A 24,181-nucleotide genomic window follows, 5' to 3' on the forward strand; every position below is an offset into this window, starting at 1 on the left:
GATAGTATTCAACAACATTGATGATCCCATGTAATTGCAGGCTCTAGCTGTACGAGAAGGGCTGGCTCTGGCAGCAGATTTGAATCTACACCAAATATGTATAGCTTCTGACTGTAAAGGAGTGGTCAGAGATGTCACGCGTGGAAGGCTGCGGCGTTTGGGGCAATCATCCAAGAAATCCAGCTGAATTTATTGTTCTTTGCTTCATGCAACATAGTTCACGAGTTTAGGAGCTCAAATATTGAGTCTCACAATTTAGTGAAGCATGCCTTGCGGTTAGGGCTTGGACGCCATGTACGGTTTGGCCAGCCCGATGGTATTCATTTCATCCCTGTAAACATTATGGCGGTTTGAATAAAGCTTCGCGACATTGTCTCACAAAAAATACCCTTCACATTTGTGTCAAAAAGAAAACCTACACACAAAATCTTACATACTACCAGACCCACTTGTGTACCCTAAAAAAAAGACCCACTTGTCAGCCCCAAGCGCGCCACGATCGTTCAATCGTTCCCTCTTGTCCGTCAAACACTCTCTCTAATCCAGGCTCCTGAGCCTGAGCCTGAGCCGGAGCCGGAGCCAAGCCGCGCGAGGATCGTGTGATATCCATAGCGCTGTGGCCGCTCACAACTCAGCAGGCTCACGCTCCACCCCACCCGCATCGATCGCGCATCACACTTACTCGTGGACCCCACGCCCAATTCACCGCGCAGTTACTTTACCCCTCATCACCGCCCGTGTCAAGAGCCCACTATATATGACGCCTCGGCGAGCTCCCGTCGCGCCCTCCCCCTTTCAAGTCTCCCCCTTGCCCAGAGACAGACACGGAGAGATCGAAGCAGAGTGGAACTCCATACGCCGTCCGTCAAGAGGAGCAAGCTTTCTAGAATGGCGGTGCTGCTGCGCCCGGCGGCGATCGCCGGCGGCCGGCAGGTGTGGCCGGTGGCGGAGGAGCAGGCCGACGCGGCGGCGGCGGCCTCCCAGCGGCTCGTGGAGGCGGTGGCGCGCGGCGACTCGAGGGAGGCGGGCGAGCTGCTCGCGTCCGGGCGCGCGGACGTGAACTACGCCGGTGTGGTGTGGCTCGACGCGCGGCGGGTGGCGGAGGCGGCGCTGCGGGAGGGCGCCGCCGCCGAGCTGCGCGCGTCGCGCGAGGAGATCCGCGCCGACGTCTCGCCGCTCTTCCTCGCCGCCGGAAACGGGGACGTCGCGCTCGTCCGCGCGCTGCTCGTGAGTGCTTTCCTCCCCCCTCCTCTGCTCTCGTCGTTTTGGGGCTTGCTCTGCTGCCGTTTCGCGTGTCCTGTGTCCGTCTGCTGGGCGGTTTGGACAACAATCGCGCATGCTACTTTTCGGTCGGTTTGATGCGTTTAGCCAGGAATGCGAGCTCCGATTTGGCTTATTATGACCAGCGTTTCATCGAGAATTTGTAGTACTGTCAAGCACGAACACACATTTTTGTCCTTACAAATAGTCTAGGAAAGGAAACATGGAGAGCGTGCGCTGCTCAAAATTTGAAGTGCCATAGGGCGTAGGCCGGCCTTAGCCTAGCTAGCTCCATTCCTCCCACAGCATATGCGCTTTACCTTTATCGAGCCGGTGAAGATTTTCAAAGGCATTTTTCGAATGGTCTCAGCGGGCGCTGGCGACTCACGGATGTGTACAACACACTGTCTGTATCTCATATGTGGTACCCGATAGATAGAAGGTTGGTCATCTACTTCCATTCCATTCCAAATGAAAAGGTTTGTGCTCATCATAGTTCTGTGTACTGTATAAATGCACGCCCCTGGACAGATCCCATTTCTGGTTTAGATTAGACATGCATGCCGGCCCTCCCTCCCAATTATGCGCTTGGCTCGGCCCTTCCTAATCACTTCCTACCGTCCAAAATGGAGTTATACTAGACATAAAGTGCAGTCATTACGAGATATTTTCCGGACCCAATCATGTGTTCCCTCGCCAGTCTTCACTTGAGGAACACCCATTTCTCTGCAATTAGTTTCTGGAAGAGGGGCTACCAAGGAGTACTAGCCCCAGTCCGCATGGCTGCGATGGGGACCATGTTGCTTTGCGTTTGCAGTTCCTCTTTAATGCGTGTACGGACACATTTTGTTGTCTTGCCATGATAGAAATTGTGAAACGGATGGGGGCATGGAGCCGCCCATGGAGCTCACGCAGGGAAGCTTCCTGGACAAGCCGTCTAGTAGGAGCATGTCCTAAATATACCGTATATGTGCACCGATCGAGGCCTAGACATACCGGACATACATACATACATACATACGGTTTGGCATGTTACTGGTACAGCACATTCCCTACAAAAATACAGTATATATTTCCTATTTTTTGTAGTAGTAAAAAGGTGGCGTCTCCTCGCAAAGAAAAATACTCTCCATTGTGCTCCTCAAGGTTGGTCTAGAAGGCAGGCCTTGTGACTACTGTGCATATGCTGCTGGCTGCTCCGTAGGAGAGATGCAATGGAGTATTTTAGAGACGATTTGGGGGACAGGGGTAGATGGGTTTGACTTTAACCCTGACCCATCCATGCTTTGTTTACTGCTGCCGATAATATAATGTATCAGGTAGTAGAAAGCACCGGTGCCCAGCGTTTGATGGTGCTCCCGTAGTGCTGCTAATCAAGTTGTGTACTACTACTACAGACAGGCAAGAGAAGAGCTCAACCTCAACGCTTTGGTAGAAACCAATATATTCTCCCCTCGTGAGCGCGGTCGGGTTTGGTATCACGTGACCCCCAGAGTCCCAGCAGAGTCCATCCTACGTCCGTGTCTCTGTCTTGTGTAGTGCACACTCTAGTAATCCTCAGATTTGTTGGATCCCATGCTACTCTGCCTTGGCCTTTGGTTGCCACCTGGGCCTGGTCACTGATCACGGCCTCACGTGCCTGTCACGCGTAATCATGCAAAGATCGTTCTACTCTAGAGTGTGCCTCGCTGCCGGAGGTGGAGGCGAGGTGAGATCCATGATCCATCTACGTGGACTGCAGCGTCCGGCCGGGTGATCCGCCGGTGTCATGGGGCGGCCCGATGCGCCATGACATTGCCATTGAATGGGACTGGCAGGGGAGTAGGTTGCGACTGACGGGGCCGAGCACGAGCACGAGCACGCACCCCGGCCGGCCAGGCCATGCCATGCCATGCCATGTAACAGTAGTTTTTGCCTTGCAGGCAAAGCGCACGGCGCATGTGTACCGGCACTCTCCCCTGATCTCTGCCAAGGCCAATAAATGCCATCGCCGGGGACAGGAGTCTCATGGCCGGCGTGTGGCCCTCGCCCCAGACCGCATGCTTTGCTGCAGCATCTCGTGTGTTTGGAGCTCTTCGTTTGGCTGGCTAGCATGGAACGGGGATGCGGCCGCGCGTGCTGCACCATCTCGGTCTGCTGGGTCTTCCGGATCGGACAATTTTAGGGCTGAGCCTCCTGTGTGTTTTTAAGCGTGAAGCCGATCCCAAGACCTGTTGCTAGCACAGTCGATCGAGCTCATCCGGGCCGGCATGGCTTATGCCGGCAATGGCAACAACAGTAGCCGGTTTCATCCATGATCGGAGAGGATGAGGTAGCATCGGCTCGCTCAGCGTAACCACATGATCCGCATCTGCCATCTGCGCGGTGAGGCAGGCCGCTGATCCAATACGTCCAAACCACCCCAGCTGTATTTGATCACGCCATGAAACCTAGCCCCTTGAGAGGCTGAGCCCCCAAGCCGGCAAGTAGGCCAAGGACTCCGGAAGTAGGCGATCCTTCTCCGTGGCAGCGCCAAGGGCCTCGCCATTAAAAAGATACCAACGCAACGCATGTGTGTGACAGAAAACCGTCCCAGTGCAATGCATCACAATCACATGCCCGATCGCATCGCATCGCATCGCTCCGCCTCTGCACGGCACGAGGGAGAGGAGGAGGAGGAGGTATCGGTACGGTACGGAGAGCTCACCCACGTACCCTGTCGTGCTCCTTGTCTTGTAGCCATGGTCTGCCCCCTCTGTCACGGTGTCACCGGCCAGCTGTACCCCCTGCTGCTCATCACTCATGGCTAGCCAGCTACGCGCACTTGGCGCCCATGCACAGCCGCGGGCACGTCCTTCCTTGTCCTGCCGCGCCTGCCTCTCCTCGTGTATGTGTATCCGCTTCCTGTGGTGGCCTCCACTGTGCCTGTGCGCCATTCATGGTGACATGGGGAGACCATGCACTGTTAGGAACATCACCTCGGCTCAGTGCACCAGTGCAATGTATTTATTGTGCGATGCGCAGTGCTGGAATATAGTCTAGGTTTCCTTGAGGTTGATACAGGGAGGTCTTGTTACACTGTGAGTGGATGGTTAAACTGGACATCTGACGTGACTTTTGATGCTTAACATCCATGGCCATAGCATCTTTTATTGCTAAACGGAGCCGTTGTTCATGCATTCATTATGTTCGATTTGGGTAGTAGAAAATGAAATGAAAAACACGATGGGAAGCACTGTTTGTCTGTAATCGAACAGCATTTGAGCAGATCAAATGCGCAAGCCTGGATATTTTTTCGGTAGGTGTGGCCATCTTGAAAGCTACTACTACTGCTATATGCAGCAATGTTGAGCTGACACAGAGGTAATGAAGCCAGAAACATAAAGAATATTTGATATCTCGATGGATAGCGATGCCATCACCTGCAGAATTTTGACCAGATTCTCTCCTGCATAAATGAATCCTGGCATAGTGCCAATGCAACAGTACCTGCACAGCACAGGCTCGCCGGCCAGCAGTCCACATATTGGTCACCACATCACCGACCTGACCGGACATAGTACTAGCAACAGCGACATTTGCTACTCGGCCAGCTATGGTTCCGAGTCCCCATGGTCATCGCCCTTTGCCCCTGTTCTGGTACTAGTACGTCGTTGGACCATCTTTATCTTTACCTTCCGTGCAGTGAAAGCGAAATTAGAAGTAGGCCTTATGCACATTTTTGTTTCAGGAATTCAACTGGCTTTGAGAAAATTATTTACATAGCTCGATCCATGAACTTGATTATTCCGGTGATTTAGCCCCGCGTTTCTGATGGTTCGTTCGTGTGTCGCGTGCAGGCAAAGGGTGCGGACGTGAACGGGAAGGTGTTCCGCGGGTACCCGGCGACGGCAGCAGCGCGGGAGGGGCGCGCGGAGGTGGCGGAGCTGCTGGTGCGCGCCGGTGCGTCGCAGCCGGCTTGCGAGGAGGCCATCGTGGAGGCAGCGCTGCAGGGGCAGGCTGCCCTGGCGGCCATCTTCATGCGCTCCGACCTCGTCCGCCCGCGCGTCGCCGTGCACGCGCTCGTGTCTGCGGCCACTCGCGGCTTCGTCGACGTGGTCGACACGCTCGTCAAGGTATGCCCATGTTACATTTCTCTTCTTTTTTCTTCTTCCTTTTTCTCTTCTTCTACTCGGCTTGTAGCTGCGGCTTCATCTACATGGGCCCAAAGATTACATGGGCTTCGGGCAAAACGGTTTAGCACCAACATATGGGCTTGGGCTTCAACTGCTGGCGAGCCTAACTTCTCATGGGTTCAAGTGTTGTCCTAGGGCTGGGACCGCGTGGGTGCCGCGCGTCGAGCCGCGGAATGGAGCGTCGTAGTCTTTAGTCCCGCCTCGCTCCTTTAGAGAAACTGTGACCAGTTTATAAGGCGAAGGGTACCACACACTTCTGTGTTCGTAAAAAGGAGAGACGGTTGGCATCTCCCCTGACAGGGACGGGAACGGTCTTCTGACTTTCCTCTAGCACACTGCGGTTAAGGCTACCCGCTTCGGCGGATCTAACCAATTTTTTTTGCCGATTTCTTTTTTTTCTTAGGAAACAATTTAAATAAGTTGTTGGACTTTAGTATGTTAAAAATATATTTAAATAAGTTATTCGAATTCAGGATGTTTTAAGTTTCCTACGCATGATTTTTTAACTAAACAATGTTATCTCCTACGCAGCATCTAATATCATATGATTCTCTCCTCGTTGCAGTGTGGGGCTGATCCAAACGCGACCTCCCGGGTGCTTCTGCGTTCTCTCAAGCCATCACTGCACCTCAACGTCGACTGCACAGCGCTCTTCGCCGCGATCGTGAGCCGGCAAGTCGCCGTGGTTCGTCAGCTACTTCAGGTGTGCACCATTACATCCATGACCTCTTTTCGCGATCGACGCGTTTGATTCTTGACACTCATTTTGTTCCTCTTCTCCAGGCTGGTGTGAAGAGGGACACCAAGGTGAGGCTTGGAGCGTGGTCCTGGGACGCGGCCACCGGGGAGGAGCTGCGCGTCGGCGCGGGTCTCGCGGAGCCCTACGATGCGGCCTGGTGCGCCGTGGAGTACTACGAGTCCACCGGCTCCATCCTCCGCATGCTCCTGCAGAGCGGGTACTCGTCGGGCGCCACGCACCTTGGCCGGACGCTGCTCCACCACGCCATCCTCTGCGGGGGCGTCGGCGCCGTCGAGACGCTGCTGGCTTCTGGCGCCGAATGCGAAGCTGCCGTGAGGACGTCCCGGAGCGGCAGGTTCAGGCCTGTTCACTTGGCCGCGCGCCTCGGCCAGCCGGAGATCCTGCAGACGCTCATGGACAAGGGCTGCGACGTCAACGCGAGGGCGGAGGCTGGCGATGTCGCTGTCATCCTGGCCGCGCGCCACAAGCAAGAGGACTGCCTCAGGGTTCTCGTGTCAGCCGGAGCGGACGTCGCGCTGTTGAACTTGGCAGGCGAGTCCGCGGCCTCCGTCGCCTCTTCGGGTGGCTGGAAGGCGGGCTTTGAACGTGCCGTTCTTGGCGCGATTCGGTCCGGGACCATCCCTCTGTCCAGCGATCGGCATGTGTTCTCGCCCATGATGTTCACGGCACGATGCGGTGATGCCGCTGCGCTGGAGGTGCTGCTCGCCCAGCACGGCGTGGACGTGGACGAGCAGGACGCGGACGGGTGCTCGCCCATAATGGCCGCTGCCAAGGAGGGCAATGTTGACGCCTTCCGCGGCCTCGTGTTCGCTGGCGCCAACGTGAGGCTGTGCAACAAGCGTGGCGAGACGGCTATTGGGCTCGCGCAGCAGAGCAAGAAGAGGGACCTCTTCGAGCAGGTCATGCTCGACTTCGCGCTGGAGAAGGGCATGCCGGCAGGCGGGTTCTACGCCCTGCACTGCGCGTCCCGGCGCGGCGACAGCGCGGCCGTGCATCACCTGGCGAGCACGGGCTACGACGTCAACATCCCGGACGGCGACGGCTACACCCCGCTCATGCTAGCCGCGAGAGAAGGCCATGCGGCCGTGTGCGAGCTCCTGATCTCCCACGGCGCCCGGTGCGACATCCAGACCGCACGGGGCGAGACGGCGCTCTCGCTCGCGCGGTCGGCGCTGGCCACTGCCGCGTTCAACAAGGCCGAGGACGTGATCATGGACGAACTGGGCCGGCAGCTGGTCCTGGCGGGCGCGCACGTCGTGAAGCACACCAAGGGCGGGCGCGGGAGGCCGCACGGCAAGTCGCTGCGGATGGTCGCCGCAGCCGGCGTGCTCCGGTGGGGCGGGTCGAGCCGGCGCAACGTGATGTGCGTGGAGGCCGAGGTCGGGGGCAGCTCGGCGTTCCAGCGGCACCGGCAGAGGAAGGGCCGCCGAGGCGATGACGCGTACGCGCCGGGGCTGTTCCGCGTGGTGACGGCGACGGGGAAAGAGGTGCACTTCGTGTGCCAGGGCGGGGAGGAGGCGGCGGAGCTGTGGGTGCGGGGCATCAGGGCGCTCACCAGGGCGGTGTTCGGCAAGCGGGGGAACTAGATAGCGGCATGGCCTTCGCTCCGTGTAGGCTTGGCTTTAATAGTTTGCAGCAAGCGTGCCTGACATGCCTGTAAAGAGTAGGGGACATTAGAGCAGCGAGTTGATGCGTGGAGTTTGGGGTGTGCTGGTCTTCTGCTCGAAGGCTTTGCCGGGTTGCCATGATGTTTTTGGTTCAGGGCCTGTAGTTTGTACAGCTTTGGTGTATGTTTTTGGCCAAGTTGCTTTGGCTATGCTTGTAGTTGACTTTCACTCTATCTTCGACAAGTTCGCCCTTTCATGACGCCTATGGCTCTATTCTTGATTCTTCTCTTCCCCAGTTTTTGCACACGCAGAAAATACCGAATGCCGTTTCTTAGCAAAAGTGATCTATTGGTCAAGATTATGCGGGTAACATTGACCTCTTTTCCCAACCACAACTAGCATTTTAGCCCACGAAAACATACCAAAAGCGATCTACTGATCAAGATTATGCGTGTTACCACAGCCAACAGGTAGACTCTGACAGATGGCCAGGAAAGAATTTAGCCATAATGGACATAGTCTACAGCTGAACAGGAGAAGCCATGCTGGTCACAGACTCACAATAAACCAGCTTTCATTCTCAAAGTATCAATTCGTGACTACCTACAGCATAATCCAAGTTCCATCACCAAACCTGCCAGCTTGTCCTGGCTATCACATTGTTTTGAATTGCTAACAATGCCACAAGAAAATAAATTAATCGTTGATATGGCTGCAGCACCTCAGTGGCTCAACATCACTGGTATTTAAGTTGTGTAAGGTGAACGAAGGAAAGAACATCAGCTAGATGGACAGGTTCAGCTTCCAGAGATTTCCTTCTCCTTGGCCTTGCACATATCATCTGCCGACTTGATGAACTTCTTGGTCAATTCTTCGACCTGGAGGGAACATAATGTGTAAGATATTTACTACCACACAACATATTCTCTTTGAGAACATTGTTCAGTACTCACTTCTTTCTCGAGTCGCTTTATATCATCCTTTGGCATGCTAGATGAAGATTTCTTTATTGTATCAAGTGCCTGGAAACACAAGGGAAATGCATATATATAATGTAATAATAGGAAAGGGCATAAGAGAATCGAAATTGAATCCTAATATTTCAGAGAAACATGAGTAGTCGCGAGGATCAAATGCTAGGACAAGCCGTATTCAGAAAATACTACAGCATGACAGTGAACATTAGACACAAGGAAAACTGTAGGAGTAAGAATACAATTATATAGATCGATTTAGTAGTCTTCAGCACCGTTACCTTCATGAGGTCATAATACTGTCGCATGGTTTTCTAATTCTAACTCTAATAATAGGCCAGAGGACAAGTGGAGTAAGCGCACCCTCTTTCAACAGATATCATATGAGAAATGCTACATCATAAAATTCATAGCTCTCTCCTAAATGCAAGTCCCAAAAGAAAACATATACCTGGTGACAACTGCCTGAATGAACCATACAGTGACACTACAAATATCTAACTAAGCCTTCAAAACATCGATCATCATAAATTGAAGAAATGAAAGTAATGTAAAATTACCTTTTGGCGTGCTCTTCTAATACTTTGCTTGAAATCCTCAGCAGATTTAGTAACAACCTTACACATTGCCTATATTCAAGCACCAGAAAATTCATTAGTAGTTTCAAGAATAAAAGTGAGATTTAAGCTTAGTTAATCTTACCTGCATAGTCTCTTTCGTCAATCTGCACAGGGACAAATTAAATTAGAAGGCGCAAACAAATTTAAGACCAGAAAGTGCATGTAGTAAAAAAGATGATAAATATGAGTGCAACTTATCGCAAGTTTGTGGACAGCAGTGGACCTAGAAAGTACTCCCTCCGTTCACAAATATAAGAAGTTTAGATATTTCAATATGGACTACATACTGACTGAAATGAGCAAACAAATACACTAAAACGTGTCTATATACATCCGATTCACAAAATAGTTAGAACATCTTATATTTGTGAATGGAGGGAGTAACTCTTAAATCACTTACTGGTAAGCACAGACCTACGATAAACAATAACAGTAACATACTAACATTACAATTTACACTTACGGAGGTACAGCTGCAATAATCCTACTGCCGTCAGGTGTTGGATTGATGCCCAATGGAGATGAAGCGATTGCATTCTCAATAGACTTCATTGTCTGTACAACAATTGGTTAGACAGTCACAGGAAGTTTAAGAAGTTAAAATCATTGTGCTAAATAACATTTGTAGGGCCTGCAGTAGCATTAGCGGGCACCATTTCTTCGATGTAGCATTCATAGTATATCGGTTGCCAGACCGCTACATCACTAGAGCACATGTCTATTTTTATCCCACGGGTCGCAGTGACTATCTTGTCATGCTAGTAACTAATAGGGATAAGTATATTTTTCATCCCTGAACTCTAGCGAAAGTCCAGAAATCGTGCCTCAACTCCAAAACCACCAAAACTCAGTCCCTCAACTAATTAAACCGGATACTTTTCATCCCTGGTAACGCATAAGGTGGTTTTGGTATGGCGTGGACCCTGGTTTTGACTAAAATGGGCCATGTAGCCTGGTTTTGACTACTAGCGGGCACCCTGCCGGCTCTCTATCTCTCTCTCTCTCATTTTCTCGATCCCCTTTCTCACTCACAAAACAGAGCGGGCGGCTGCGGCGATTTAGGCAGCGGCGGTCTGGCCCGGTGGCGACCTAGGCGGGGCGGTGGCTGTCTGCTGCATACCTGGGCACGGCAGGCTGTGCTCTTGACCCATGAGACCAAGTGACGGCAACGGCGACGGCGACTTGGGAAGGGGCGCATGGCGAATTGTGGAGCCAGTTCAAGCAGATGGCATCCTCGGCAAGTTCAAGCCGCCGTTGTACGAGTTGTTGATGCAGAAGGATGAGCTGCTGCCGGAGAAGACTGTTGACTTACAAGTGGAGAAGAAGAGGAATGTGATGCAGTTTGTTGTATTGATTTGTTTCATCACATCAGTTGTGTATGCTTTCATGACGTGTATGTAGGCAATTGAGTACTAAATTGTAGACAAGTCGATGAGAACTTGAAGTGGTATGTAATCTGACTATGCTAATTTGTCATGGAAAATTCTGTTTGTTGCCACATTGCATGGCAATTGAATGTCCAGCAATTGAGCAATCTGACTATGTGTTGACAGTAATGGTACGCATTGGAAGTGGCTGTGGCAGGAGTTCTCTGCATAGAGCTTGACCATGTGTGTGCGCGTGAGTTTCTTTCTTCATCCTGGGCAACTCCAACATATGTTCAGCATTTCATTGGTAATATATTTTGTTCAAAAACTGGATAGTCCGACAAGGTCTGAACAAAGAAAGTGTATACCATAGTTTGAATTGAATAAATTGTAGTGAACATAGCTTAACAAAATCTGAATATAACTGAACATAGTCTAGACATTTCAGAGCGTTGTACTGAATTTAGTTGGACATAGTCTGGACCGAATATAGCTGAACATAGTCTGAACTGAATATAGCTGAACAAGGTCTATGTCAGACTAAAACCACCTTAAGCGTTACCAGGGACGAAAAGTATCCGGTTTAATTAGTTGAGGGACTGAGTTTTAGTGGTTTTGGAGTTGAGGGACGATTTCTAAACTTCCGCAAGAGTTTGAGGACGAAAAATATACTTATCCTAGCTGATAATATAAGTAAATAACATGATTATACAAAGTTGCTAGTGCTTTTAGTACCTTGTATATATCATCTGCTATCTACTGCAATGATTAAATCCATTACAACCCTACTATCCGCTGTTTAGTACCTTGGTTGACAGTATGTTATAAATAACTCATTAAGGTTAGGACCAATACACATTTTTTCCCGAACAGGAAAGCATACACATTTACATGAAATTATGGCATTGCGGGCTCCTACACTACACGTGATGCACCGAAGTGGTATCAAAATGTATTAATTTGTCCGATTTACTATCTAGTGAAGAAAGGCTCTTACATTAGGATCATAGGGCATCACTGATAGGGTATGCGAATCTAGGACAGAAACAACAGCAATACGACTCAATCCAACTTTAACATCCCCAGTTTCCACCATGATGTGGTCAAGCATGCCTGCAGAATACATCGGTTACATCATCTGTGCGAGAAATCGACATTGGCCAGCAGAAACAATGACACAATGAAGATGCAAATCATAATTATACCAGGAGAAGCTCTCCCTGTCCGAAGTTTACTCAGCTCTCGCGACAGCGCAACGACGGCAGTGTCCATTTGTGCAGTCGCGGCCGATTTGACAGTCGGCCCGATATCAGGAGCGGCTTCAACGGTATCACTTCGACTATCATTCTCTAGGCAATGACCAAGAAGCAAGAATATCAAGTCTCTGATTACATCCCTATAATGATCCATCCCACAAGGTAATTGCAGTGCACTGATTTAAGAATTACGGAATCGAATAGAGAAGACCTAACAAGGAACAAACAAAACATAGTGGCCTTCTACCAAACAGCATCTAAGGGGCAAGGTGAGTCGAGGAGGGCGGGTGCGGCAACTTACTCGATTTCTTCCCTTTCGCGAAGCCTCTCCGGATCTCAAGGAGGAAAAACTGCGTGGTGGGCAGGTTTCTTGCGGCGGCAAGGGATCCGGCGGTCGGTAGGCGGTGGACGGAGGTGGAAGCTGAGGAGGCGGCGGCAGCGCGCAGGGTGCGGGCGGCGACTGCGGCACCTCGCCGCAGGAGGAGCGCCATGAGGGTTCTCACGAGAAGGGGTCTATACTCTATAGAGGACTCGGGGTTCTACGGGCTCCGCCGGCAAGCGGCGGCGGCGGCGGAGGCGAGAAGGGTTTTGTACTTTCGATGGGTTTTACTGCTTTGGGGGAGAAATACAGGCTTCGACCACTGCCCTCTTAGGCCCTTAGTTGGACCAGCCCACTCGTGTGAAGTAACTGGCCTCGTTGATTCCAGGATTCTCAAAAGAAGGAAAATACATTTCCCTAAGAAAAAAAGGAAAAATACACGATCACGATGAAATGTTTGAATTCGAGAGGATTAGCAGAGAGTATTTCACAGAAAAAACAAATAAGTTCTAAAAAGAGATTGAAGTGGTTGCTGGATTTCCTATGACATATAGTACAAATGACTCCTTAGGAAAAACAATCCTATATAAGATTCAATCCTACGATTAAACGACCAACATAGAAAAATTTCTAAGGATTCTAATCCTCTAAAAATTCTATGAAATTCCTTTGATTCAAAGGATCCCAAAGTATGTTGCGTCATTAACCATAGCTTGCCATCTATGGAGTTAAAGACAATATATTCCTACACTGAAAACATAGGATTCGAAATTTGTTTGACATTTTTGCAGAAAAACACAGGAAAATCCAAGATTTAAACCTGTTTTTCTGGTCCCTCCCAAAAAAAAATCGAAATTGAGAAAAAAATGTTCAGACCCCATGCAGCGTGTATTTTGACTTAATCAATTGTTTGGATAGACATATAGTAAAGTACTAGCAAATATGCCCGTGCGTTGCAACGGAAGACAAAAAATTATGGCTAACCAAATAAGTATGACTCAGTATCCTGATATACGAGCGTACTCTATTTTAACATAGTGGTTCATCATGTTGTCATTTTTTTCTCACCCTAGCCGATGATGGTCGCAATGTTCACGTGATCACAATGCACTCGACGTGGTAAATCCCAAGGCTATGAGTTTGCCAGTGCATGTCACGCTTGTCATTATGTTGCGCAAGGGAACATTTAAAACTTTTAAAACAAATCACATCGACTACGAACTGGTCCCAATGCCAAGACATATAAAGACTTTGGAAAAACTAATCAAATCATAGACATAAAATACTTTTGAATCAGTGAACAGTTTTTCGAATCGACGAACATTTGTTTTTGAAATTTTTTATTTTCTCAAAAACATCATGAACATTAGTTTTGTTTACAATGTTTTTTGAATGTATGAACTGGTTTCGTATTCATTAATATTTTTTGACTCAACAAACATTTTTTGAATCGATGCACTTTTTTTTAAATTGGGGAACAAAAAAAATACTTATTATTATTATTGTGAATCCTATATCCTATATCCTATATACATAAGAAGTTCATCCCCACTACTTTATTTATCTCAACATGCAAGCTGTCCACATCACCAACCATGCCACCTAAGAAAAAACTGAATTCATTTGCAGCCACATCATCTCTATTTTTACAGCTGGCGCATACACAATTTCATTAACAAATCGTGGGACTTAAAGTTTTCCTTAATACACAACGATCCTGTTCACCGGAGTGACCCGTCGTTTCCACAAGCTTCAGTTATTCATAGTAGTTACCATCCTGGCCACTAAACCGATACGTCGTCTCCTTACGATTCATTCATTTTGTACTTGATGCGTTGCAGCCCTGGTCACCGAAGCAACCCATCGCTTCCTATTCGTATCGGATGGCACATCCCGTTTATAACTCGAAGAAGAGCCCAGGTGCATCGTGGTCTCTCACTTCCCAACGCATCTCATTTTCCACCTACTCGCTCCAGCGCGAGCGACCTCGATGCCAAAAGGGTTGGATGTTGCGCCACCGCATCCTGCCTGGACAGAACTGTCACATGCCCATGTGTGCTGCTGGCTCCCGCATGGGCTTCGCTTGGCCGAGCAACACCAACCGTCCGCATGGGCTTCTCCCACCGGCGGCTGCCCGCCACCCAGCACCGTTGCGGCGCCACCAAGATCTTGCCGCCGCCCGCCAAATAGCCCTCCTGCTTTTCTCTAGCCTGGAGCCCGGCGAGCCGGTCGGCATGGTGTGAGGTTGGAGACGAAGAACAGGGCGTGCAGTTGGGATATGCTCGCATGTAACAAACTACTTTCCTTATTGTCTCTTTTGTCTTCTCAACATCTGTAGTGCCACCCTAAGCGCATGGAATTTGATTGCAGTGTACAAACTGACTGCTCCCTATCATTGGCGTCAATGTTCTCGTGTGCAAGCTCAACGGGTAATGCATCTTTCCCTAATTATTTTTTATTATCGAATCTAGAGTTCAACTTGATCTAGAATTAGTAACCAATTAACCATCACATATTAGGATTGAATCAGTTCTGCTGCATTTTATACATATCTATGCACTGGATTTTGTTCAGAGAAGTTTGGAGCTATACTTTAGGAGCAGTCCACTGGTCGATCTCTTAGCATCTATTATTTGTCGATCTCCCAATAGTTTGTTAATTAAAGAGGGAAGAATGTCTGAAGGACAAAATTCATTAAGTTCAGCAAAGGCAACCAAGACTACCCCCTTGACGGTCAGAATCATTGCCACATGAAAAATACTTTTATCAGTTTGCATGAATTAGTCTGTTCTTTTCAAGAATATTCTACAGAGAGTCCATTTTGCTGTGCTATCTACCCCTGCTTCAAAATAAAATTTTAAGTTTAGTGCATCCAAAGGACCTTACGCTAATCCCTTCATTTTCCTATGGAGTATTCCTACGCTGAAGTATAAATTGTCACTACACCCTCAGTTACAATTATGATAACTTCAATTTTAGTCCGCAGGAAAGAATTTGCAGTAGAACCACAAGAGGAAGCCATGACATAAAGTTTTTTGCAGCCGGAAAGTTGTAATCAGTTACATCATCATTTATTTTGATTATCTCTGAAGATCATGGGAACTATAGGGATAAATGAAAACTGCACGATTTTGTGAACATGCATCAGGGATGTATTTACTTTGCCTTATTCTGATTGAAGTAACCTGGTTGGCCCTCTGTGCAAGCAAAGTTTCATCTATGACACAACATTCGACATTTATATCCACTGTTTTGTTTCATAGCTCTTATCATGTGTTAGTTGTAAAGATGAAATTCAAACGGGCTTTAGCAGCAGCTATCTACCGGTTTATGCTACAGGTCGGAACTTATTCTCAAAAATACAAATAGCCAAACTTGCATACTCAGGCTTGGCTTTGTCATATGTTTAGCAAGGCTGTGATTTAAGGTATCTAAGCTGCATTTTGCCTGGGTCAGGTTGTGACATCAAGCAATTTGATGGGAAAAAGATGCCGGGGTGCATATTGTTTTTTAGTTTTCAGCTTTATAATATCTACTTGCAAGCTGCAAATATGATGAGACGCTATTCCTCAAACCTATTTTTTATGAAGTGCACTATGTCATAGTTGACACCCTTAGATAACCAAGATAACCTCTCAGCAATCAAAGCATTATTCATTGATAATCCAGTAAGACCCTTAATGTTAGCTAAGAATACCACAGCAATGTGTGGTGCACCACCATATCCTATATAACCAAATAAACATGTACACATGTAACCTCAATAATTAAATAAAATCAATCATATTTATATTTTTAGTTTTACTTCTCATATTACAAATCAAATATTCATGTTTCAAAGAATCAAATCTCATCATAATATTAACCAATTCCCGCAGCAACGCGCGGGTTATTATCTAGTATTTTCTAAAACTTCATAGACATTTTTTTTTCAGATTCCCGAATATGTTTTGAATACACGATCGTTTTTTCAAAATCATGAACATGCTTTTATTTTCCCGACCTTTTTTTACAAATTGTGTTTTTTATAATTTTGCGAACAGTTTTGCAAAACCACCAACATTTTTTGAATCTGCAAACTTTTCATAACTTTCTAAACATTTTTGAATTCACATATATATTATGATTTTTTTATCAAAATTATTTTTTTAAAAAGTCACAACTTTTATAATATTAAAATCCGGAATTAATTTAAAGAAGAAAGAAGAAAGAAAACAGAATGAGAAAAGAAAAGACAAAAAAGTAAAATGAAAAAAAATAGGGGAGTGAGCACATGGGTCGACCCATGAACGCATACATGAGTAGGACGCGTGAGAAAAGAAAGATACAAATTGTCAGAGTAGGGGATCGAACCCTGGTCTCGCCGCTAAAAGAGCAACAGTCCAACCACTCGGCTGCTCAGTGCTCATCATTCTGTGACCACTATTTGTCACGACCCTATAAAACAATGAAGGAGGCGTCGATTTTGGTCCGAAAAATCGAATCATTTTTCCATGGCATTGGTGGGTAATTTTAACCAACTTATAGGGTAATTTTAATGACGGACGACCAGAAGTGATAGCCGCTTTTTTAGTAGATAAAAATATATCTATAATTTGTACAACCAATAGTAAGTAGTATAATGGTTAGGATACCACTCGTGCAATGTAATTTATCGAGTTCGATTCGAAACCTGAATAGCTCACTGTTTTTGGTTATGTTCAGTTAGCTGACGTGGCGAGTTAACGGTAAATAACGAAAATGTAGTCAAATGTATACCTCGAGTACAAGTTTATGTACCAAAAATGTAATTAGCTCATAATAATAATACTAAGTAGGAGTAGTTCATCGAAGCAATAAAACGTTGCTCGTCCGCGACGTCAGCAGTCACAACTACCTCAGACGGAATGGTGGTATAGGTAGTGGCTGAGCTTGATGAAGATTGCTGAGGGGGCGAAGAAGACAACTTATGCATAAACTCTAAGAAACCATGGATATTTAAATCAATAATCAAGGGTACACTTAAGAATTTTCCTAGAGTATGAGGGGAGGGGGGGGGGGCTATGCCCCCCTTTGCCTTCATGAAGCTCCGCCATTGGGTATAGGTGAAGGACATGTCGTAGATGGCAATGTATAGCGTCGTGGAAGAACTTCTGCAATGACCCATGTGCCCTTCCTTGTGGAAGCATCCCGCCTCCTTGATCGCTCTGTTCATCGGCAACACATATGAAATCCAGCAAAAGGGCATGAAGATTGACAAGATATAACAGGTAGCAAGTCATGGTGGAGTTTGACTTAGTCTAGTTCCTTACAACATACTGACGGAGGCGACGATGGTAATGCCTATGGCGAAGCCGACTAGGTTGATGAACTGAATGGACCCACAAAGCTTCACCATGGACCCGCTAAGGGTGGTGCTTTCGTGACCTAGCCCACATCTGGTCGTCGACCCAAGGCTACCGGAAGAAACAGACGTTTGGCCCGGGAGCTGGAGTCCCAAAAGCTGGCACAAAGCAAGTGAACGAAGGAACAAATAGGCACGAAGACGTCAGCTCCTAATCGGCGTTGTTGGCGCCAGTTGCCGATCCTGGCACTCACACGCGCATAATTGTGGACCGGCCCAGATCGCTCAATTGCATCCTCGCCAGTTCCTCCCTGGTCCCTCGATCGATCGCCGTTGACTTTGGATAAGGAAAAGAAAAATGGGAAAAATCAGGAATTAAAAAATGTCCATGGATGTACAAAAATCACAAATTTAAAAAAAGTTCACGAATTTGAGGAAAAAATCAATGATTTTGGAAAAAGAAATTGAAAAAATATTGGAAAAAGGTTAATCAAATTTGGAAAAGTTCATCGATCTTGAAAAAAAGTTTATCATTTTTTTAAAATTCATCAAATTTGAAAAAATGTTCAACAAATTTGGAAAAAAAACATCAATCTTGAAAAAAATAATCGAATATGAAAAAAACCCATCAAATTTGAAAAAAGTTCATCGATATTGGAAAAAGTTCATCAAATTTAAAAAAAAATCATTGATTTTGCAAATATTTCATCTAATTTGGGGAAAATATCATCGTATCTGAAAAAAGTACATCAAATTTGAAAAAGTTCATCAATTTTGAAAAAAAAATCATCAGAGACATGACGGTGGCGAGTGTTAACAGAACCATCACATACCATCCAGGCCTGGGATCTGCGAGAAGAAGAACTCGGCGATGTCGTAGATGGCAATGTATAGTGTCGTGGAAGAACTTCTGCAATGACCCATGTGCCCTTCCTTGTGGAAGCATCCCGCCTCCTTGATCGCTCTGTTCATCGGCAACACATATGAAATCCAGCAAAAAGGGCATGAAGATTGACAAGATACAACAGGTAGCAAGTCATGGTGGAGTTTGACTTAGTCTAGTTCCTTACAACATACTGACGGAGGCGACGATGGTAATGCCTATGGCGAAGCCGACTAGGTTGATGAACTGAATGGAGCCGCAGAGCTTCACCATGGACCCGCCAAGGGTGGTGCTTTCATGACCTGGCCCACATCTGGTCGTCGGCCCAAGGCTACCGGAAGAAACAAACGTTTGGCCCGGGAGCTGGAGTCCCAAAAGCTGGCACAAAGCAAGTGAACGAAGGAACAAATAGGCACGAAGACGTCAGCTCCTAATCGGCATTGTTGACGCCGGTTGCCGATCCTGGCACTCACACGCGCATAATTGTGGGCCGGCCCAGATCGCTCAATTGCATCCTCACCAGTTCCCCCTGGTCCCTCGATCGATCGACGTTGACTTTGGATAAGGAAAAGAAAAAGAGAAAAAAATCAGGAATTAAAAAATGTCCATGGATGTACAAAAATCACAAACTTAAAAAAAGTTCACGAAATTGAGGAAAAAATCAATGATTTTGGAAAAAGAAATTGGAAAAATCTTGGAAAAAGGTTAATCAAATTTGGAAAAGTTCATCGATCTTGAAAAAAAGTTTATCATTTTTTAAAAATTCATCGAATTTGAAAAAATGTTCAACAAATTTGAAAAAAAATCATCGAGCTTGAAAAAAATCATCGAATATGAAAAAAACCATCAAATTTGAAAAAAGTTCATTGATATCGGAAAAAGTTCATTGAATTTGAAAAAAATCATTGATTTTGCAAAAAATTCATCTAATTTGGGGAAAATATCATCGTATCTGAAAAAAGTACATCAAATTTGAAAAAGTTTGTCAATTTTGAAAAAAAATCATCAATTTTGAAAAAAAGTTCACACATTTAGCAAAAGTAAAAAGGAAAAAACAAAAAAAGAAAAGAAAAGAAAAAAGGCGAACAAAAGCGTTCCAAGAAAAAACTAAAAAAAAACTGTAAGGAAACACAAAGATGAGTTGGCTGAGTTGGTTAGCATGGCGTGCATATAACAAGGAAGTCGCAGTTTGAATCACGCCCACGCACGCAGGTGTTTTGCTCGTTAAAAAATAGGAAAAAAAAAAGAAAGATTGCCAGCCCAACTAGACGCGGGCATGAGTGCATGTTTGTGAAAACAATAGAAATGGGCGCTTGAAGCGTCAAATTGGGAATGCCCATGAAGACAGCGTGAGCAGGGGCGGATCCAGGACAAAAATGTCCCGGTGTCCACGCCTAAATTACATGTGTGGACGCTAAGCTATGTTATGCATATAAAACTAACATACTCAACAATTCTAGATAACCAGTAGTAAATATCCTTATCAAAATAGTGCTCTACTTGAATTTGTAGTTGATTATATGAAGTCTTTCGCCCAAGTTGAACAATAGAGCATAAAATTTATGAACACAAGTTTAATCAGCTAAGGCTACACTATTTAAGTTTGAACATGCTAGCATCGAAACAAAAGATAAAACATATTGGTTGAATTTATAATTATGAAGATGTACTTACTTATATTGTGTTGTTCTGAGTTGTGCATTCAAATGGCAAGGAATGATCCACATAAATGAGTACCACTTGGACTCGATTTTTACGTACCAACACTAGCAAATCGCAGAAATTCAATTCTTAACTGTAACATCGTTGAAACTAAAAGCTCTAGACCTACAAAAAAATTTAGAAGGAAGTTATATAGGTAGCGACTTGCGGTACTTTTTTCATCAATTCTCCAACGATTAGGCGAATAGGCCATGGCAACACGGACGCTTTGATGGTGATTGGGCGGGTGGGTGAGGCGACGCGGCGTGACGAATCTGTGCAGGGGGAGGCAAGAAGCCATGAGTAGCCGCAGAATTTTGTAGGGTTGCAGGTGTAAATAAAAGCGATCAAATTAGTTGGAGAGAATCTTGTCCTTCCTTATCTCTTCAATTCAGTATATGGCAACGTTGTTGCCGCTGTTCCTGAATCAGAGGCACGCAAGCCATGGAGAGTGCCCCAGATCCTAAAGACTAGGACTTTCTATACATGACTTTTACAGAACGCGTACAGTTTAGCAGAATTGATCGATAGCCTGGGTCGTGGCTAGCTGGGTACCGTCGCTTCAGCCGGTGTCCACGTACAAATTTTACCGGTGTCCCATGTGATATATCACCTATCGCTTAAGGTAATCGGAGAACTTACCCGGTGTCCTGTGACACCGGGTGTGTCTACGTGGGTCCGCCCCTGCATCGTCTAGTTTCTTAACTAGACAATTTCTCTCTTTCTCTCTGTATCTCTCCCTCCCCTAATATTCCTCCTATATAAGTTGGAATTGACAAGCTAGTGCATCACACTTGGTATGAGTAGTCTCGTCGATCAACCTCAGGAGAAGAGTGACCCGTTAGCCCATTTATGGTTGGCGGCGACCTAGCGTTGCTGCCGTAATTCCTATCTCTCGACAGGAACCGCAGATCTCAGAGTCAATCTGGCGCCCAAGAGGAAGGGGCCTACGATGGTGGATGCGAGAATTGTGGCAGTGATGGAGACCGTAGAACAGCACGCCTCGGAGACCAACGCCAAGATCGATGATATCATGCTGCAACTGCAGAGGCTCACAGACTGGATGTAGACGATGGATTCAAAGTCGAAGACATTGGCCGCATCGGCCCCCTCCTATAACTACACGCGGAGGACGTGTCCTCGCGTCTGGGGGCACTCGAATTAGCCTCCTAGCAACCAGCCGATCCAGCGACATGCCTCCCACCGTCGCCGTGCACGCCGATAGAGCTGATCGTCCCAACAGGCACGGCAGGCTACATCTTCCAGGGGGGCAATTCTGGGGAATCCTCGATTCCCCGATCTGCCTCCGGCTAACGGTATGCCTACGGATATGTCTCCAACGTATCTATAATTTATGAAGTATTCATGCTATATTTACATGAGTTCTCTATGGTTTGGTGCACTTTTATACTATTTTCGTGGACTAACATATCCTATATACCTAAGAAGTTCATCCCACTAAGTAATTTATCTTAACATGCAGACTATCCACCTCACCAATCTGCTACATCAACAATTATTCTTCCTTTTTAACCAATTTCTATCTTCTCTATCTCTATCTCTAACTTACGGGAGGTCGGCGAGGAGGTGTCCATGCAGGACCAGTGTGCGCTGCAAACCCGAGCATGGGCACCCCGCACGCCACCATCTCCTCACCCATCTGACCGGCGGCCGAGCACGGACCTTGCGTGGTGGCGAAGCACCCACGCAGCGGCTGCACACCCACAGCGGCAGAGGGGCACAAACGCAGTGGCGGCGGCGCGGTGGAGCATGCAGTGGTAGCCGATGTACTGCTCTCCAACGCAGCTGCTGTTGGCGGCCGCGGCTGCTCCGCGCGGACTTGGCGTGCAACCCAGCAATGATGCGTCTGGCTTGGTTTCCCGGGCAACTGGGCTCCCCTCCATACCCGCACTGTGCTCTCATCCGTCCATGCACCCTGGTGGCTGCCCGTCGGGACGGATGAGAGCACGGGGTGAAGCAACACACATAGCAACATGCATAGCAACACACATAGCAACACGCATCAACACCCCTTGCTCGTGGCTGCCCGACACCCACGGCGCTCCTATGATGTGTGTTGCTATGTTGCTGCTGCGTGCGCGAGTGATGTTGATGCGTGCGGGCGTGCTGTTGAGTCACAAGTGTATGTGCCTTATGCTTGAGGGGGAAAATTAGAACGACATATGTATATATGCCTATGTATATAGGAAGAATCAGCAGGTAATAATTTTCACAATTGTGTTAATTGCCGTGCATTTGGGCCGCCTTCCGGCTGATGTTCGTGCCACGGTCTGAATTGTTCACCCACTGGCTGACGATATTTCTCTCCCTAGTCTTTACTTCCTTTTCCTTTGGTGGTTTTGTGTTTGTTAGGTTGTTGATGAAATTCCCATACTGCTGCTGATTTGAATGAGCTGCAGTATTATAACTGATGATTCTGATGAATGGTCGTGCAGGTTGATCCAAGGAGCAAGAAGACTTTGACCGAGAGCAGAAAGACTTTCTACAGGAGAGTTTGGAGTCACGTTAATCAGAGGTGTGTTCCAGTTCCAGTTTGAACATATCTGTTAAATGATAGGCTAGTTGTGTAACGTGACACATGTGTCACGATGATGTAATTGCGTGTGTTGTGCGTGTAATATCTGCAGGTTGTTACTCGAGATAATCCTCATCCTGTATAGCTTGGAGTAGGGGAAAAGTCTCATAACAACCTGTGCCTATTGTACTCTATGATGCCTATATAACACGTACACGTCCCTGCCATCGAGGCATACGCTTACCGCAAACCATCTGCTCTTACATGGTAATCAGAGCCTCTCTCGAGCTCATCCATGGCAACATCTTCAAATACCTTCCCATCCTCTCCATTCGCTCACGTCGTCTCGGAGAAACTCACCAAGGGCAACCAGGCACTATGGCGGGCGACAGTTCTGTCCGCCATCCGAGGTGCTCAGATGCAGAAGTACCTCAACGTCGATCATTCGGTGCCGCCCATGGAGCTGGAGATCACGGACTCCAACGGGAAAACCAAGAAGAAGACGCCCAGCCCTGAGTTCCAAACCTGGTATGCACAAAAGCAAGTTTTCTCATATCTTCTGACAATGCTGCCTCGTGAGATGGCAATTCAGGTCGCCACCTGCCACACCTCGGCAGAACTATGGAACACGGTCCAGGGGATGCTGTCCTCTCAGACCCGTGCTATGACTGTGAATGTCCGGATCGCCCTCGCCAATCTCCAGAAAGGAAACTCCATCACCGACTACGTTGGCAAGATCCGAACCCTCTGTGATGAACTTATCGCAGCAGGAAAAAGGGTGGACGAGGAGGATGTCGTCTCCCACATTTTGGCCGGGCTTGAAGAAGACTTCGACCCGGTGGTCTCAGCCATGTGCTTTGAGTGGAGCCAGTCACCGTGCCAGAGCTGTACTCGCAGCTCGTTAGCTTCGAGACACGGATGAATCTCCGCCACGGGGGATCACAGTCCTCGGCGAACGCGACGACACGTGGGCGCGACCGTGGCAGTGGTGATCGCGGCCGCGGCAGACAAAGCGGCGGTAACTCTGGTGGTGATCGCGACCGTCCCTACACCAAGCAAAACGGTCGCAGTGGAGGCGGCAGTGGCAACTACAACAACTCTGCCCCTGCACCCAAGGTGGTGTGCCAGATCTGTGGCAAGCCAGGACACCCGGCCTGGAAGTGCTGGAAGCGTTACGATGAGTCGTACCAGGGAAAAGAAGAGAAGTCCACCAACATGGTGACGCCTCAATATGGGGTAGACACCAATTGGTACCTGGATAGCGGCGCCACCGATCACATCACCGGCGACCTGGAGAAGCTGACGGTGCAGGACAGGTACACCGACGGCGAACAGACCCACAGTGCAAGCGGTTCAGGTATGGCTATCCAACACATTGGTTATTCAACTATTCACACTCCTGATCGCGATCTCCACTTAAA

At 47.5% G+C, this 24,181-nt stretch overlaps 2 protein-coding genes and 1 non-coding gene across 3 annotated transcripts; 2 read left to right on the forward strand and 1 right to left on the reverse strand.

Moving 5' to 3' along the window:
* The first annotated feature begins 793 nt into the window (after window positions 1-793).
* On the forward strand, window positions 794-8,040 carry LOC119364724 (ankyrin-3-like). Its single transcript, XM_037630233.1, has 4 exons — window positions 794-1,227; window positions 5,079-5,354; window positions 5,980-6,117; window positions 6,198-8,040. The coding sequence occupies exons 1-4, from the start codon at window positions 889-891 to the stop codon at window positions 7,758-7,760; spliced, it is 2,316 nt and encodes a 771-aa protein (XP_037486130.1). The 5' UTR covers window positions 794-888; the 3' UTR covers window positions 7,761-8,040.
* LOC119266327 lies at window positions 5,673-5,795 on the forward strand. Its single transcript, XR_005131994.1, has one exon. It is a non-coding gene; the product is annotated as a U6atac minor spliceosomal RNA (small nuclear RNA).
* Window positions 8,041-8,266: 226 nt separating the features above from the next.
* Window positions 8,267-12,622, reverse strand: LOC119364725 (ribosome-recycling factor-like). Its single transcript, XM_037630234.1, has 8 exons — window positions 12,300-12,622; window positions 11,948-12,091; window positions 11,740-11,855; window positions 9,839-9,930; window positions 9,458-9,479; window positions 9,316-9,384; window positions 8,735-8,803; window positions 8,267-8,659 (listed from the first exon to the last, which is right to left on the reverse strand). Exons 1-8 carry the CDS (start codon window positions 12,487-12,489, stop codon window positions 8,579-8,581), a joined length of 783 nt encoding a protein of 260 aa, XP_037486131.1. The 5' UTR covers window positions 12,490-12,622; the 3' UTR covers window positions 8,267-8,578.
* Between the last annotated feature and the right edge of the window lie 11,559 nt (window positions 12,623-24,181).

This window comes from Triticum dicoccoides, chromosome 2B, assembly GCF_002162155.2.
Source record: "Triticum dicoccoides isolate Atlit2015 ecotype Zavitan chromosome 2B, WEW_v2.0, whole genome shotgun sequence".
NCBI lineage: Eukaryota > Viridiplantae > Streptophyta > Magnoliopsida > Poales > Poaceae > Triticum > Triticum dicoccoides.